General features: G+C 38.0%; 1 protein-coding gene across 1 annotated transcript; it reads right to left on the minus strand.

The window, feature by feature from the left end:
• Positions 1-793: 793 nt before the first annotated feature.
• LOC121951880 (neuropilin and tolloid-like protein 1) lies at positions 794-13476 on the minus strand. Its single transcript, XM_042498368.1, has 10 exons — positions 13449-13476; positions 12171-12224; positions 10957-11091; positions 10614-10862; positions 5644-5685; positions 5277-5404; positions 4209-4437; positions 2580-2693; positions 2336-2480; positions 794-1334 (listed from the first exon to the last, which is right to left on the minus strand). The coding sequence occupies exons 1-10, from the start codon at positions 13474-13476 to the stop codon at positions 794-796; spliced, it is 1665 nt and encodes a 554-aa protein (XP_042354302.1).
• Between the last annotated feature and the right edge of the window lie 1179 nt (positions 13477-14655).

The raw sequence follows: 14655 nt of genomic DNA on the forward strand, positions 1-14655 counted from the left end.
AATGTCCAAACATAAAGGAAACACTACAACATTCATCCATAAAATAATCTCAAATAGGATGAAGTCATAAAACATTTCATTTTAGAGCTGGAAAAGCCAAATAAGGAACAAAAAAGGGTGAAAAAAGCCCAGCTAGCCCAGCATTTGCTAATGTGAGCTCACTTATTTGCTCTGATAAGTTAATGTTTGCTCTCCTTATTTCTGATCCATACGTTCAGGATTTTTTTTTAAGTGAGCCAAATTATCCACAGAGGTCTCTTCCTCTTAAAAACAAATGGAACAGGTGAATAAAACGGGTAAAAGCACTGAAAATAACGGTTTCACATTTTATAAAAATCAGTGTTTTTTCCGACACTGGTCAGGGAGGAGCTGCTAACCACAGTGGCTGACGTGAAAACACAAAAACATGAAGGGCCCTGGCCTATCTGAAATCAGTGTTTGGTTTGTCCATTTTGGGCTACTGTAGAAACATGGCGGTGCAACATGACAGATTATGTGGACAAAAACCCACTCCCCTTTTACATATGAACAGCTCATCGTAAGGTAACGAAAACACCACAGTTCTTATTTTCAGGTGATTAAGCACTGAAGAAAACATACGTATTACATTTTATTCTATTTCTGCCAGCATATCCCCATAAATCCTTCATGCTGGATATTTAATTCCTATAAAGTTAAACTGAAATCTAATTTACAAAGGAGTTTAAATTTCATGATTTTTAACATAACCAGATAAAGACTTCAAGTGATGATATATATTCACCACTTCCTTCTTAATGTCACCTTACAATAGTCAGAAGTCATTAGACAGTGTACGGTGGACAGTGTGGTCCAGCCCTGGCATGCCATGGTGCATCTGATGGTGATGCATGTAGTGCTGGCTGGTGGTGGGACCATCGTCTGTCATCAAATCATCATCCTCCTCCGCCCTGTACCCCTCTGCCCCATCCTGAGAGTAGCTATGCTTCATCACCAGGATGCTCCTCCGACCTGCTGGTGTGGTGTGATGGGAGAGGCGTGGCGACTGCTGGCTCACCATGACAGGCGGGAGCGGCGGGGGCACAAGAGCCCCCCCGTCAGCCGCTATGGTAGCGTCCCTCATGCTCAAGTTGCTGCGGCTTCCGTGGACACTGCCGTGCACGCTCCCCGGAAAAGAGCCACAGTGATGGTCACGGATGCATTTGGAGGAGGAGCGGCGGAGATTGTGGAACTTTTCAAAGTCCTCGGCGAGGGCGGCGTCAGTCAGGTCGCCAGAGGGGGCACGGCGCAGAGTGCAGAGCTCGTAGTGAGGAGGCTCGAAACCAGGGTGGAGGAGAGCAGGGTCAAAGTCGTCTCTGTGTGTTAAACAGAGGAAAAAAGACAAACACAAACACATATGATACAGATAGTTAGCACAAAAAGGTTGACAGTTTCTGTTAAACTGATTTTCAACCTCAGTCAACTTTGAGTTTAGGTGTGCTGTCACTGACGTGTGTATAATTGTCTAAGTATGCACTCTGAACCTGCAGGCATGTGATCTGTGCTCTTATACACAAAAATAAGTGAATTTCCTTCTGCCCTTAAAAAAAAAGACAAATGATTTTTGTTTTTTGACATTCATTAAAATATTTACAACTTGAAACTGCATTTTATAATGATACCATTTCTACTAAATCATGTACACAATAGCTAAGCTGCAACACGCTGCATTTTAGCCAAAATGAAGTGGTTACACTGGTACCAGTAGGTTGATGTTAAGCCCTTGTTTAGATTTTTTTTTTTTTTTTTTACAAAGCGGCTTTATATTTATGTTTTGGCCACTTGGGGGCAGAAGAACAAGTTGAAAACACAACATTGAACATCAACAAAAACACTACCTAAACTTTTTAAGCAAAAAGACGTCTATTTATTGATCCAGCAGACACAAAGCAGCATTTGCATTAATTTGGAGACACTAAGGTATTTAAACAATGTAATGAAGTTAAATAAGTCCATTTCTTACTAATCTAATGTAACATAGTGTGACATATCTCACATGACATATGTCGCATACATCACGTGACATATGTCACATACAGCTCATGGGATTTGTTACCAAAGCCAAGAAAGTTTTTCTAAACCTACAAACAGTGGATTGTTGCCTAAACCCAACCACATAGATTTAGTTAAACTGAATTGGATTATATATTAATATTAACCAGGTGTTTAAAACTATGACCGCTAACAGTCATATACAAGCCATTCCACTGTCCATCCACCTTTAGGGACATTATTAGAGGGTGGGAACATGATCTTTGTATGTATGTAGGTATAAAGGGGGGAGAATGCGTTGGGTAAGAAATGAATGAAATTTCACCTGCGGATGATGTATTTCTTGCGAGGCTGTTTGACCTGGATGATGACAGAGATAACAAGCAGGATGACAACCAGGCCACAGGTCACTCCGATAATAGTGAGGTTAGTGTTATCCAGCGTGTCCAGGATACTGGCTTTCCTCTTCTCTAGTTAGAGAGGAAACATGGAGAAGAATGAGTTTCTGTTCAGCATTAGCCAACTTAGCCAATTTAGCTGCTTGTCTGCCTCTGTTTCATGCAGGGTACCTTTGCAGTGATTCTCATCCCATGGGTAAACACAGTTCTGGATACCGTTGCAGACCAGGGTGTGGTTGATGCACATGTTGCTGTGGCAAAAGAAAGTCCCTCCATCACACGGAGCTGAAAAACAATAATGAAAAGGAGTCATACACAGTTGACTACATTGAAGTCAATTTTAATATGATTTTCTCTAAAAGTATGTAATATTTCACCTTTATGCAGTGTTAAGAATTTTTTATTATTTACCACACTGTACTGTAATGTTAGTCATCACCAGATGGCGCCAATGTAAGGTTTTCTAATCATAGTTTTTTGGGGGGTTTATTTTTTGCTTTGCCACTTGGAGGCAGAGCAACCAGCTGAAAGCACAACACTGACATATTATCACCTTACGAAATTATTATGGCAAACACGTAAGTGAACTTATGCCTATTAATACATTGAGCAAAAGCTGAGCCACCTTCATTTGGAGTAGTGGTTTCTGGTCACGTAAAGAATCTAGGTCCAGTGTTCACTTTGCTTTTAAAAGAAAACTTTATCCATTTTCAAAATTCATACATGTTAGTCCTGTGGTCTAAGACAGTCCAAAATATCACTAAAAATGAACTCTTTTCTAAATCCCCAAACTGGAGTGCTAAAACTCAAATTTGGGATGCCAAAAGGTATAAATTCTAAAGCTGCTCATAGACAGATAATGGTGAAAGATGACACTGAGAGCAGCCAGAGGAACATGATGAATACATGGGCACACTTTCTGTTTCACAACTGTAATAACTACAACAGATAAAGTGAATTTGGATATATATAAAACAAAAAAAAAAATTTGTCTATGGAGCAGCTCCAGACTTTATACTTGATGACATAATTTTAAGACTTCCTTCTCTGGTTTCTGGCTTTGAGAGACAGTAGCTCATGTCCCCAAATACTAATTAAACTTTCCTTGGTCACGGAAATAACATATTGAAATTCTTAATTTAGTTAATGTTCCCTTTTAACTCTTGTTTGGTATCCATAATCTCCTGTGAGAAATAATAAATAATGCCATATTAGCAGCTAAATGTTCCCTTATGTTCATAAGCTAATTGCTAACTTGGTCCATCTGCCACTTGTTGCTGTGCCTTTTCACATTGCAGTTAGTCATTTGATTCGGTCTAAATATAGAATATTGATTAGTGCAGCATTAAAGTATAATTTGATACATTTTTAAATAGTTTGATTAATAAATAAATGCTTTGATCTCAACATTTTTGATGAGAAATGCCTCTGCAACGCTGCTCACTGACTGCTACTTGCATTAAATAGCAGTTCAGTTCAGTGATTTGGTACAGTTTTCACACCTGATGCAAATTTTGCTATGTTTCCTGCTGTGATAGCGCCTGAAAAAGTGCTTGCTTTGTTACTGAGACATTTCAGCATTTACAGCTAGGATAATGCCACATGAAGTAGTTTTTTTGTGTGTTTTTTTTAACCAAGATATCGTTGTATTGTCTACCTGATAGTGCCATGAAAAGCAGTGGTCTACTAAAGTACATTTGATCTGTACATATTATAGAGAAGTAACCAAAATTCCACACTAACTGTGAAGAGGCTAGCATCTTCAAAAAAAAGCTTGCAGAAAAATGGAGACTGACTCACGTTCATGGAAGGTTGTGAAAAGGATCTTAAATTTGCTCCTCCTGCTTCCCTCATCCGCCCACAGTCTCACCACACCAACAGAGGACACCAGCATGACATCGTTGGCCACCGTGGAGCAGAACTTATTCTTCAGGTGCTCGACTGAACTGTTGCCGTCATAGATGGCAACAAAGTTACGCTTGCACTCATTCGAGTTGTGCATCTCGTACTCGAGAAAACGCATGTAGATCTGTACATAAAAGGCAGAAAGGGAAATTTTTCTTCCAATGCTTTTGAAAAGAATATGCCACATTTTTTTACATCGATTTTTACACAGTGGCAACATAATTATCTTGGTTTCAATCATAAAGCTTCTTGTCTCATTCCAACACTTAAGCATTTTAGCTAACATAAGCATTGCCAGTAGATGAAAAAGAGAACTTTTAAAAGTGGTAAAACTGAATGGGTAATCGTAACATTTATGGAACTCAGTCATTTTTAAGTTGGAGATTGTAAAAATGTAGGTACTGTACATAACATGAGATACAGGTATAGTGTCAGCCTACTGCCTTAAAATAAGGGATTCATAAAAGGTAGGAAATACCTCTGATTTGTTATTTATAATATATGGGTACAATCAGAAACATATTTTCAACAATGGTACATGCAATATCCTACAAATAAGCGCTGCCTGATTGGCCGTTTTTGTTGTGTTGCAATCAGTTCTAACAAATTTCATTAGAGATGGTAGAAAGAGGAGAAGGACATAATTTTTTTCACAGACTATCTGTCTCACGTTCTAATTTTAGAATATGTTGACAGTTTTCAATTAGACACAGAATTATTTTCATGAAAGTTACCAACTGTAGCTTTAAGCGTTGCAATGTAAAGAAGGACAAAATGACTTTTAATCAATTGTTAGAGTTCTTTTAAAAAAGGATGTGTTGCTTGGATATGGTAGTAAGATTTGGTCCAAACCTTTCCAACTCCCTTAAAGTCAAAGTCATTTAAAAAAATAAATAAGTGCCAACCACAACTGACAAAAAGCACCACTGCCAACACATAACAAGACTGGCGACATATACAGACCCTACTTCTTGGTGGAGCCTTGATGTACCACCTGCAGTCTACAGCTTCAGTCGCCAGCGCCCGGCCCTCTCCACTTATCTGGGTGGACTCCACAAAGCCTTCTGGCCCGCTCAGCTCAAACTCACAAACTGTGGATAACAAAATTTTTAAGTTAAGGTAATGCAAGTTTTCAGACCCTAAAATCTTAATGTGAAATTGTAGAAAGATATTTGACAAAATTATCCATTCAGCGAAAATGAGAAGTCAGACACATATAAAATGTATAGGTAGTTGTATGAAACCGTTATTTACCATTAGCGGTCAGCAGGAGTCAAAGCTGCTGACCTGCAAAATTGTTGTGGCATAATAACACAAGTTGAATACTCACATGGCAGAGCTGGCAGTTCCCCAAGCCCTTGGAACTCTGGATCTAGAAACAGAACATAACAATGTTAGAAACAAATATCTGGAACACTTACTCAAACCTTTCCATAAACAGGGGCCAAAAACACAAGTTTGGCTCAAGTGGACGCTTGTGCCAAATTTAAAGACATTACTTCAAGAGGAATTTTGAGAAATCATATTTACGATAATGAGACTGACACATGGTCAAAATCTCATCACTTCATTGTTGAGTCCAAGTGAACGTTTGTGCCAAATCTGAAAAAATTCCCTCAAGCTGTTTTTGAGGTATGGCATTCACAAGAATGAGGCAGAGGAAAACACAGTGGCCTTGACCTTTGATGTATGACCACCAAATCAATTCATAATTGAGTCCAAGTAGACATTTGTGCCACAACTGACAAGATTCCCTGAAGGTATTCTTAAGATATTGTGTTTAAAAGAATGGGACTGACACCCCAAATATATAATGCCTCTAGCATCAGCCATTGTTGCCACGAAGGCATAAAAACTTTGAGCAGCAGGGCCAGTGAGTTGGAGGTGGAACAGAAATGCACATATCTGACACATTTTCTCCACTTTTCTCTTTCCATGTACCATCTAGTACAAGCACAAGCGCACCAGCTTGAGAAGAAGATACTATACAATACATCCGTTCAATTTGCTGCCAGCTATCTGTGCCCCAGATTTTAAAATACAAATACAAATACTGCAACAAATTTGGTCTGGGGATAGAGAAAACAATCTAGGACAAAGACTAAAATGCAGAATGAAAATGATAATATCAAAACATATTGCAAAACAAAATAAAAACACAGCTGGCCAAGGCTTACATCATTTGTGTCCGGGCACATTGCCTCCGCCCTCATTTAAACTCCCCTGAAACCCTTATGCCCTTCATCAAAAAAGAAAAACACACACTTCACATTAGAAAGGGAAGAGAAATTGTGTTCTAAACCTTTGTGCTGATGAATCTACTTGCTAGGTGGATTATTAATCCTGATGTACCGGCTTAGTTCGAGACAGATTAGGCCCCAACAGCAGTGGCAACCTTGTGATAAAAATGTTACTTTTTTGTTTTCTAAATTCTACCAAAGCAACCAGTTTGACAATATATGAGAGAGACTTAAATAATATACTAAATAATACAGCATATACAACTGTCCCTAAATCAAGTACAGGTTAAAAAAGGTGTTTTAAAAGACATGGGGTGGACTGGAGAGTGAGTTAATTTAAAAAACCATAATATCCCTAATTCTAAAAATTTTTGTCATTCATAATGCAATAAACTGGTCAGTAGCTATGATGTAAGGAGAGCAGGTGATGGACTCCACGGAGGCTCAAATCAACAAGGACTCTTAATAATCCTCTCATGTTTCTTAACTGTGCCTCTGCTTCAGGGTTGTCCAGATTATTCACATTCATTCCTATGTGTGTGTGTGTGTGTGTGTGTGTGTGTGTGTGTGTGTTCCCAGTGGTTTTATACCCAATATGAAAAAAAAGTAAGATGAGATGAAAGCAACATATAGGATGGTTTAAGTAAATCCTCTGCTACTGTTATTCAGCTTAAAGGTTTATGGTACAAACAAGAACACTGACATTGTATTTATCTTTGTTCAATCAACGAAAAAAGATTAATACAACACACAGACGTACATATACATGAATGTAAATTAAAATATCCACAGCCACAAAGAGATTTAAATAGAAATTTAGATTTTTTTGGAGCTGCGTCTTTTTATTAGGAGGATTGTTGAAATACATACACCTTTGTGCATTGCACCACACCCTCGGAGCACAGAATGTACTCTGGGCACAGATGGAGCAGCAAAATGTTACATGCATTGCAAGCGAAACTTTCCGTCATTCTGCATTCACTCGCAGCAGCTGCTCCTCTCATCCATAAATTTGATCAGCCCTGACAGATCAGTTATCCACCCCATGACTCACAAACTGTTACTAAGGGAAAAAAATGTACTGCAGGAATTGAACGATGCCATCAGCAGCAATATCACCAAGCAACCGGACTGAATCTTCATAGTAGATGCTGATTTTAATCAACTCAACCTTCAACTCCAAAGAAGTAGCAGGATCAAGGATAATTATACTGTCTTTTCTTAAACTTTGTTTAAAAAATGAACAATAAATCTACCTTCTAAAAAGCAAAACAACAAAACAAGCTGTAAACAAAAAGTTACATAATGCCTTTATATGGCTAATTTGTTAGCAGTTTCTTACAGACAAGTCCAGCATTTACAAACAACATTAACATTCATTTGCTGTAATGTTTGTGTCCATATACAATAAGTTCAACAGTCACTGAAAACAGCACCTAAAAATGTTGCTCATGAGAACTGTCAGGCTAAACCTGGTCAATAACGATGCAAGGCCAAAAACCAAAACAATGTGCCATAGACACCATGTTGGCTCCCCCGCTGGGTCCCCGCTGGTGATCTTTTAGAGGTTGTGACACATACCCCCGGATGGCTGGCTGCAGTATAGGTCATAAACCCCACCCCCTCCATGTCAGCAAACGGGATGTGGGGCAAACTAAAACCTCACAGTACACGCCAAAAAATTTCTTTAAAGGTGCTTTCTGTCATTTAAGTGAAAAAGCAATAAGTTTGGTTTTAATTATTTATTTGATTTAATAAAAAGGGGATTTGACGTAATGATTGACAACTGTGAGTGCCAATCGGTGTGCTCGCCTTCAATGAAGCTGCTCATGATTGGTCGGATGTGTGTATGGGTAGGAAACTTGATTATGTCACCAGCGCGGGATGTCAGAAATGTCACTTATTCATAAGTAAGAGCCTGCATGTCCCAGTCTTGCAGCTATTCAGAAGATTACCGTTTTGTCATAAAGCTGATCAGATTGCCTCCAGTAGCTGAAATTCATTCAAACAAGTAAATACTATCATGTTCACTTTATGAGGTTTAAAACAAAAACAAATTTCATGAAAATCAGTTCATTAAGCGAGTAACAGTCGATTCTGAAGCGAAATCTGCATCTCTCATGACACATGTAATTCTTTATTAGTAGAGTTTGACCTCTACAATAATGCAGCTGTGCAGACAGGCGTCACACTGGGAATGTGATATCTACGTGTCTATATTGATAGGTCAGTCTCTGTTATCAGTTTCTATAGGAGTGACTGTGGCAAAAAAAGTGGAAAATACGATAATTTATCCATTTCATTTTGCATTTCTGATAAATTGTTGTTCCTCTATCGTACCAGCTGGCGCTACGTCTGGCTGGCAGGGAGTGATGTTTGGAGTATTACTACAACTCTAAGCCTTCCGACTCCTTTCCTTGGCACTCTCTCCTAGTCCACCACCCTGCTGCGAGTTTGACATTGTCGCCTGCCACATGCCAAACTGGCTACCCCTTTTACACAGTTTCTCCCTCTCAGTTTGTGCCCCATTCGGCCAGTCATACAGTCCAATTGAAACACATATTTGCATGCACAACTGACACATGTATTTCCCAGTGCCACATTGTGATATGCACCAGATCAATACCGCAGAGAAACCCACGAATCCTTCAATTTAAAGGCTAGTGGTAGTGTAGTTTTTAATTGTGCATATGAGGTCAAAAAGTTACATCGTGCAACTTTAATACTGGTCTGGTGGCATGCTGCTGGGAAAGTATTCTCATTTCCATTTGTAGTGCAGGCACACCAGCTGCAGCTGACGAGGGAAGAGGAGGGCAGCATTTATTCAATACACACGCGCACGCACGCACACACACACACACACACACACACACACACACAAAGTTAATGAAAGCTTGTCTTCAGGGGAATACAGCTTGTCAGTGCTGAGCCGCAGTAGCAGCTTAAGGGAGTCCGAGGCAGAGGCTTCATTAACGGCAGATTTTATAGGCCACCTACACTGACGGGGGGCAAAGATTAATCTGCATCCCTCTGTCCACCCAACCACCCCTCTTTCTTTTTTTCTTTCTTTCTTTCTTTCTTGACATGATAGAGCATCATGTACATTATCTTTTTATCCGCACGGGATGTTCCAGTTTTAGCCTACAGTTTGTGAGTCCCTCCCACACACTCAAGTTTTGATATTGCTGCAGGGGCTGATGTTGTTTTCCTGTGCATATGAGGTTTGATGCTATTTTTCTGCAAATATCAGACTTTTTTTCTATCATTTCACAAAATTTTACAGTATGGTTACCTTACTCTCCAGAGTTAACAACTTACTGAGCATACTAATGCATTTATCCTAAAAGCGTGAAGTACCCCTTTAAGTTTCTGTCATTTTCTATAACCGCTTGTCCTCGTAAGGGTCGCGGGCCCCTTTAAGTTGATACATTTAATTATTGGCAGATCAGAACGAGCTTTTTTCTGTTTACATCAAGTTTAATGAGTCTCCCCTGCCAAATGCTAATCTCCTGTCTAATTCCACTAATCATTGGTGGCAGGAGAGAATTAATTTAACAACATGTGCTTACACACATCTTTAATAACTGCAGTAATTTGAAAGGATCAGTGCACACTATGTTGACCAAGACTTGGAATACAATATCATTTCTATTTAAGCATGTTATTGCCACATAAGGGATATTAAGAATTTACCCTTAACTTTTTGTTGAGTTATTTTATGCTGTTATTTATTCATTTAGATTTTATTAGCACACGATATGTGATTTAAACAAATTGGCCAAAATGCCAAATTGAGGCTTCAAAACACTCCACAAATCAATGGGTGATGTCATGATGACTGCATCCATTATTTTCATGCAGTCTAGGGACGAAACAGCATGAGTGCCACCGCAGCAAAAAAGAGAAAGCAATAAAGGTAAATCTTTTGGCACAGTGCAATTCAGCTCCACCGAGCAACTGTGTATTTACCAATTTAATATATATGAGGATGCGTTTCCGGTAGAGTCCTTTGTAGCATTAATGGCCTATTAAACTGTTTACCTTATCACCCATCACTCACCTTGTGTGAAGTTATACCGGGCAGAGAAACCGATGGCCTCCAGTTCACCATCAGCCACAAACTTGATGTACAGGTACCTCCCACTTGAGCGGACATACGCTGGGCTTTCCTGCCCACAGAAGCGACCAATGATGGGCGAGAAACCAAAGGGTCCATCGCGGACCTCGATGTGGTCGAACTTACACTCCCAGGACGGCTCAATGGAATACTTTTCATCGAAGAACAAGTCGATGCACTGTCGAGGGGAGGCTGGAGCAGGAGGAGAGGTTGAGAACAGGTGAGATAAAAGCAGGAAGAGTGGAAAGTGAGGAAAAGGCTAAAAGAAAGGATGGAGAGCCCGCACCTTCTATAATGTAGATACATTCCCTCTCAGGCGGGTATTTCTCAGGGTAATTAGGGGAGGTGAAAAACCCTCCATCAGGCTCCTTTACCCAGGTCCCACACTGCCCAGCTGGTGTCACACCTGAGTTGTTCTTCACTGGAAACACAGGCAGACATTGTACAGTCAGAAGTTCAGTTGGAGAGCTGTTTGTTTTTAGCATTTCTTACCTTTAAAAGTCTCAAAATGCAGTTGAGAGTATGTGCAAAGATTGTATAAACTGCATTTTATTTTTTTACACATAAAAGCAATTTTTCAAATTAGCTTGATCAAGACTATACACTCCGTAGTCTGAACTACCACTCTACTTGACTCATGCTTTTCATGCCACTTTATACCTCTAATCCACTACGTTTCAGAGAACATTGTACTTTTCTACTTTACTAAATTTATCTGAAAGTTGTAGTTATTTTACAAAGTAAGATTTTTGCATAAAAAGCATAAGATGAGTTTATAAAATGATTTTTATGTAGGCCTAGATTACACTACCCAACAGTTAATACATGTACAACTGAAATGATTAGTCAATTAATCAACAAGGTGAATGACAGAAAATTCATTGGTTCTTTAATTTGTGAATATTATTTAGTGTTTTCTGCAGAATCATTAAGTAATACTTTAAGTTTAAATTTTAAGTAACTGCTACAAGCTCTCCTTCTTCCCAACTTCCATAGCTCTACTTGCTAAGCAACCCGCTCAATTTTGGCACTTTAACAGTTCTAGCGAGTCTTGGTGTGCAGTTATTGTGATTTTATTATTTTATTCTTTTATCATGTACCTGCTATTTTTTTGCGGTGTCATAGCTTTCTGACTTTTAACTTATCTTGCTTTTATAAGTTATTTTATTGGCTTTTATCCTTGTTTGATAGCTGCTATTTTATATTTGCTATTATCGATATTTCAGTCCACTTTAATCCTTGTGGAAGAGCATTGCCATTATTTTTTATTTTAGCCTTTTCGCCATTATCATTGATATTTTCCTTGAAGTACATGTTCTTGATTAAACTTTTACCAAAATAACATATTCAATGCAGGACTTAACAGAACAAAGTATTTTCCAAGTGTGGTATTTTAACTAAAGAGAAGGAACAAAATACTTCCTCCACACTTACAGATAATACTGTAAGTCCTAAAATGCAAAATGGTGAAGAATGAACAGTGAGGATGTGATACAATACCTTGAGCTTTTATTTTGGTACCTGACAGCACAGGTGGGACGAGGCTTGCTAAAGCTGAGAGGAGAAGAGATTAAAGATGGTTTTTCTTTCTTTTTTTCAATTTATCAGAAATCTAAACCTCTTAAAAATATAGTCTTTAACCCTTTAAAACCCGGGCAAATGCCTAATTTCTTTCAAAAACATGGGAAGAAGAAAGAAGAAATGACCCAAAACTAGCAATAAATTGTAAAAAGTACAAAAAAATTACCTGAAAATTAGCCCCCCCAAAAAAATAAAAAAACATCACACAAACAAACAAAAAACAAGTGAAAAACCAAGTAAAACAACAACAAATAAAACAAGGATTTGACCTAAAAAACTGCTTAAGAATTAGAATAATGCTGTAAAATTTATGTAAATATATAATTATGATAAATAGTTCTCTGGATATTTTCCCTAGGTTGTTTTTTAAAAAAAATAGTTTTCTAAATCTCCTACCTCCTCGCAATTTTGGAAAAATGTATTGTCAAGTTGATCATTGCTTTTTTTTTCCATTTTTGAAAGACATCAAACCAATTTGCTCAGGGTTCAAATGTTTAAATACTGAAGAGGGGTGATAGAACAGAAAAAAAGTACAAGAAATAAAATTGTTGAACAGCTATTTGCACCAGATGTTAAAAGCAGACCATTGACACACTATGTGACTATATAATTATTTACCTTTTAGAACCTGAATGGATATAAATTTTGTTGTACTGCATTGAAACAATTTTCATAAGCATATAAATCTATGGAGCTTTAGAAAATTGGTTTGATTTCTTTTGAAAACATGGGAAAAAGGCAATGAGCAACTTGACAAGAAATGTGCAAAAAAGAAAAAAATGAGAAGAAAATGACTTGAATGACTCGTGGGAACATTTTTAGATATTATCCAAAAAGGTTTAGTAAACTATTTTTATAAATCTTTTAAATTCTATATTTAAAATTATGTTACAGGAAGAAAAAAAATCTTCTTTTTGCAATTTCTTAAGGTAATTTTCTTGACTGAAAAGAAAAACTTTTCTTTCTTTCTTTTCTCTTTATTTCTTCTAACTTTTTTAAATGTCTTGCTAGTTTTTGTGCCATTTCTTGATAGGTGCTCATTGCTTTCTCCCCAATGTTTTTTAAGGACATCAAGCCAAATTGCTGGTTTCAAAGGTTAAATTTAGGGCTAATATTCTTTTTTTTCTTGAAAGCATGTAATTTGATACCTCCACAAACATTCTACATGATCAAAGATGATAACAGCTGTGAACTTACCAATGGGCAGCAGAAGTTTGTGCACCATTTCTGTTCCCTGAGGCTTTGTAGCTGTGTCTCAAATAATGCCATTAAACACTTTTGAAGTCAAACGTCCCTTTATTGGGGAAATGTCCTTCAGCCCATCAGTTCTTCACAAAAATGCGCCAAATCCGATAGCAAAGAGTTCGACATTTTCCTCCCTCTCTGTCTGTCTCCCCAGGAGCTCAAAGGATTATTCTCCCGTCCGCTACAAACCTTCAATATTTTTCCTCCACCTTTCGGCTGCATTAATCCTCTCACAAGATATACGCTCATTGACAAAGCTGCGCCCGTTTAGAGCTGGCTGAGGCAACTGAAAACTGTCCTTTCGCTCGCTGTGTGTGTGTGTGTGTGTGTGTGTGTGTGTGCATGCGTGCGTGTATCATTCAGTGAAGGATTGTCCAAGTTTACCCTCCAGGGAGTCACACAATCAGCAGCATTATCAAAATTTAAATTTGATTAAAAATAATGTTTTAGAAATGCAGTTTACTCTATTAATCTACTGTCATTTTTAAAATGTGAAAGTTTTAAACAGATTAAGAATACATTTGAATCCACTTGGACTTTCTGCATATTTAGATTCTTAAAGACCCAGCATGTAGAATTTCGGGAAATCTATTGGCAGAAATGCTACTTAATATTCACAACTATGTTTTCATTTGTTTATGATCACCATGCAATGGTTGTGTTTTTATTACCTTAGATTGAGCTTTTATATCTACATACAGACCACGGATTTATAGAGAGAACTGGATAGGGGAGAGAGGGGTAAGATGAGCCAGTGAGTAAGTTGACCCAACCTTCTTTCTTTCTTGGCAACTGTGGAAGGAAGTGATAACAATTACGAATTTAAACAAATATGTGAAATTTAATCAATTAATTGATAGGCTAAATGCTGTCAAAATATATGCAATATGTTGCTGTGAGCTTTGACTGAGGATAATACGCATTTGGTGTTGTTTGAAATAAGCAAAGTTTTTATGTTTTTTTCAATAATAATTAATCAATAATTAATTTTTACTGATTACCGATTATGGAAAGTATTTACAATTTGCAACCCTACTCTGAAGCAAATCTTACATAGTGGCCAAGAGTGGAATTACACTGTCTGGGTCCGTCACATGATGCCCACAGGCCCAGAAAGACTCATGCCATTATCTAGATTTAAGTCATCCAGTTCTGTAAC

The sequence above is a fragment of the Plectropomus leopardus genome, chromosome 12, assembly GCF_008729295.1.
Source record: "Plectropomus leopardus isolate mb chromosome 12, YSFRI_Pleo_2.0, whole genome shotgun sequence".
NCBI classification, from domain to species: Eukaryota; Metazoa; Chordata; class Actinopteri; order Perciformes; family Serranidae; genus Plectropomus; species Plectropomus leopardus.

Excerpts from the sequence above, each read along its gene's own strand:
- LOC121951880 (XM_042498368.1), bottom strand. The coding sequence starts at position 13,476 with ATGGTGCACAAACTTCTGCTGCCCATTG. Across the intron at positions 2,694-4,208 it reads TTTCACAACCTTCCATGAAC|CTCCGTGTGATGGAGGGACT; the intron begins GTGAGTCAGTCT and ends ATTGTTTTTCAG. Across the intron at positions 1,335-2,335 it reads AAGAAATACATCATCCGCAG|AGACGACTTTGACCCTGCTC; the intron begins GTGAAATTTCAT and ends TTTAACACACAG.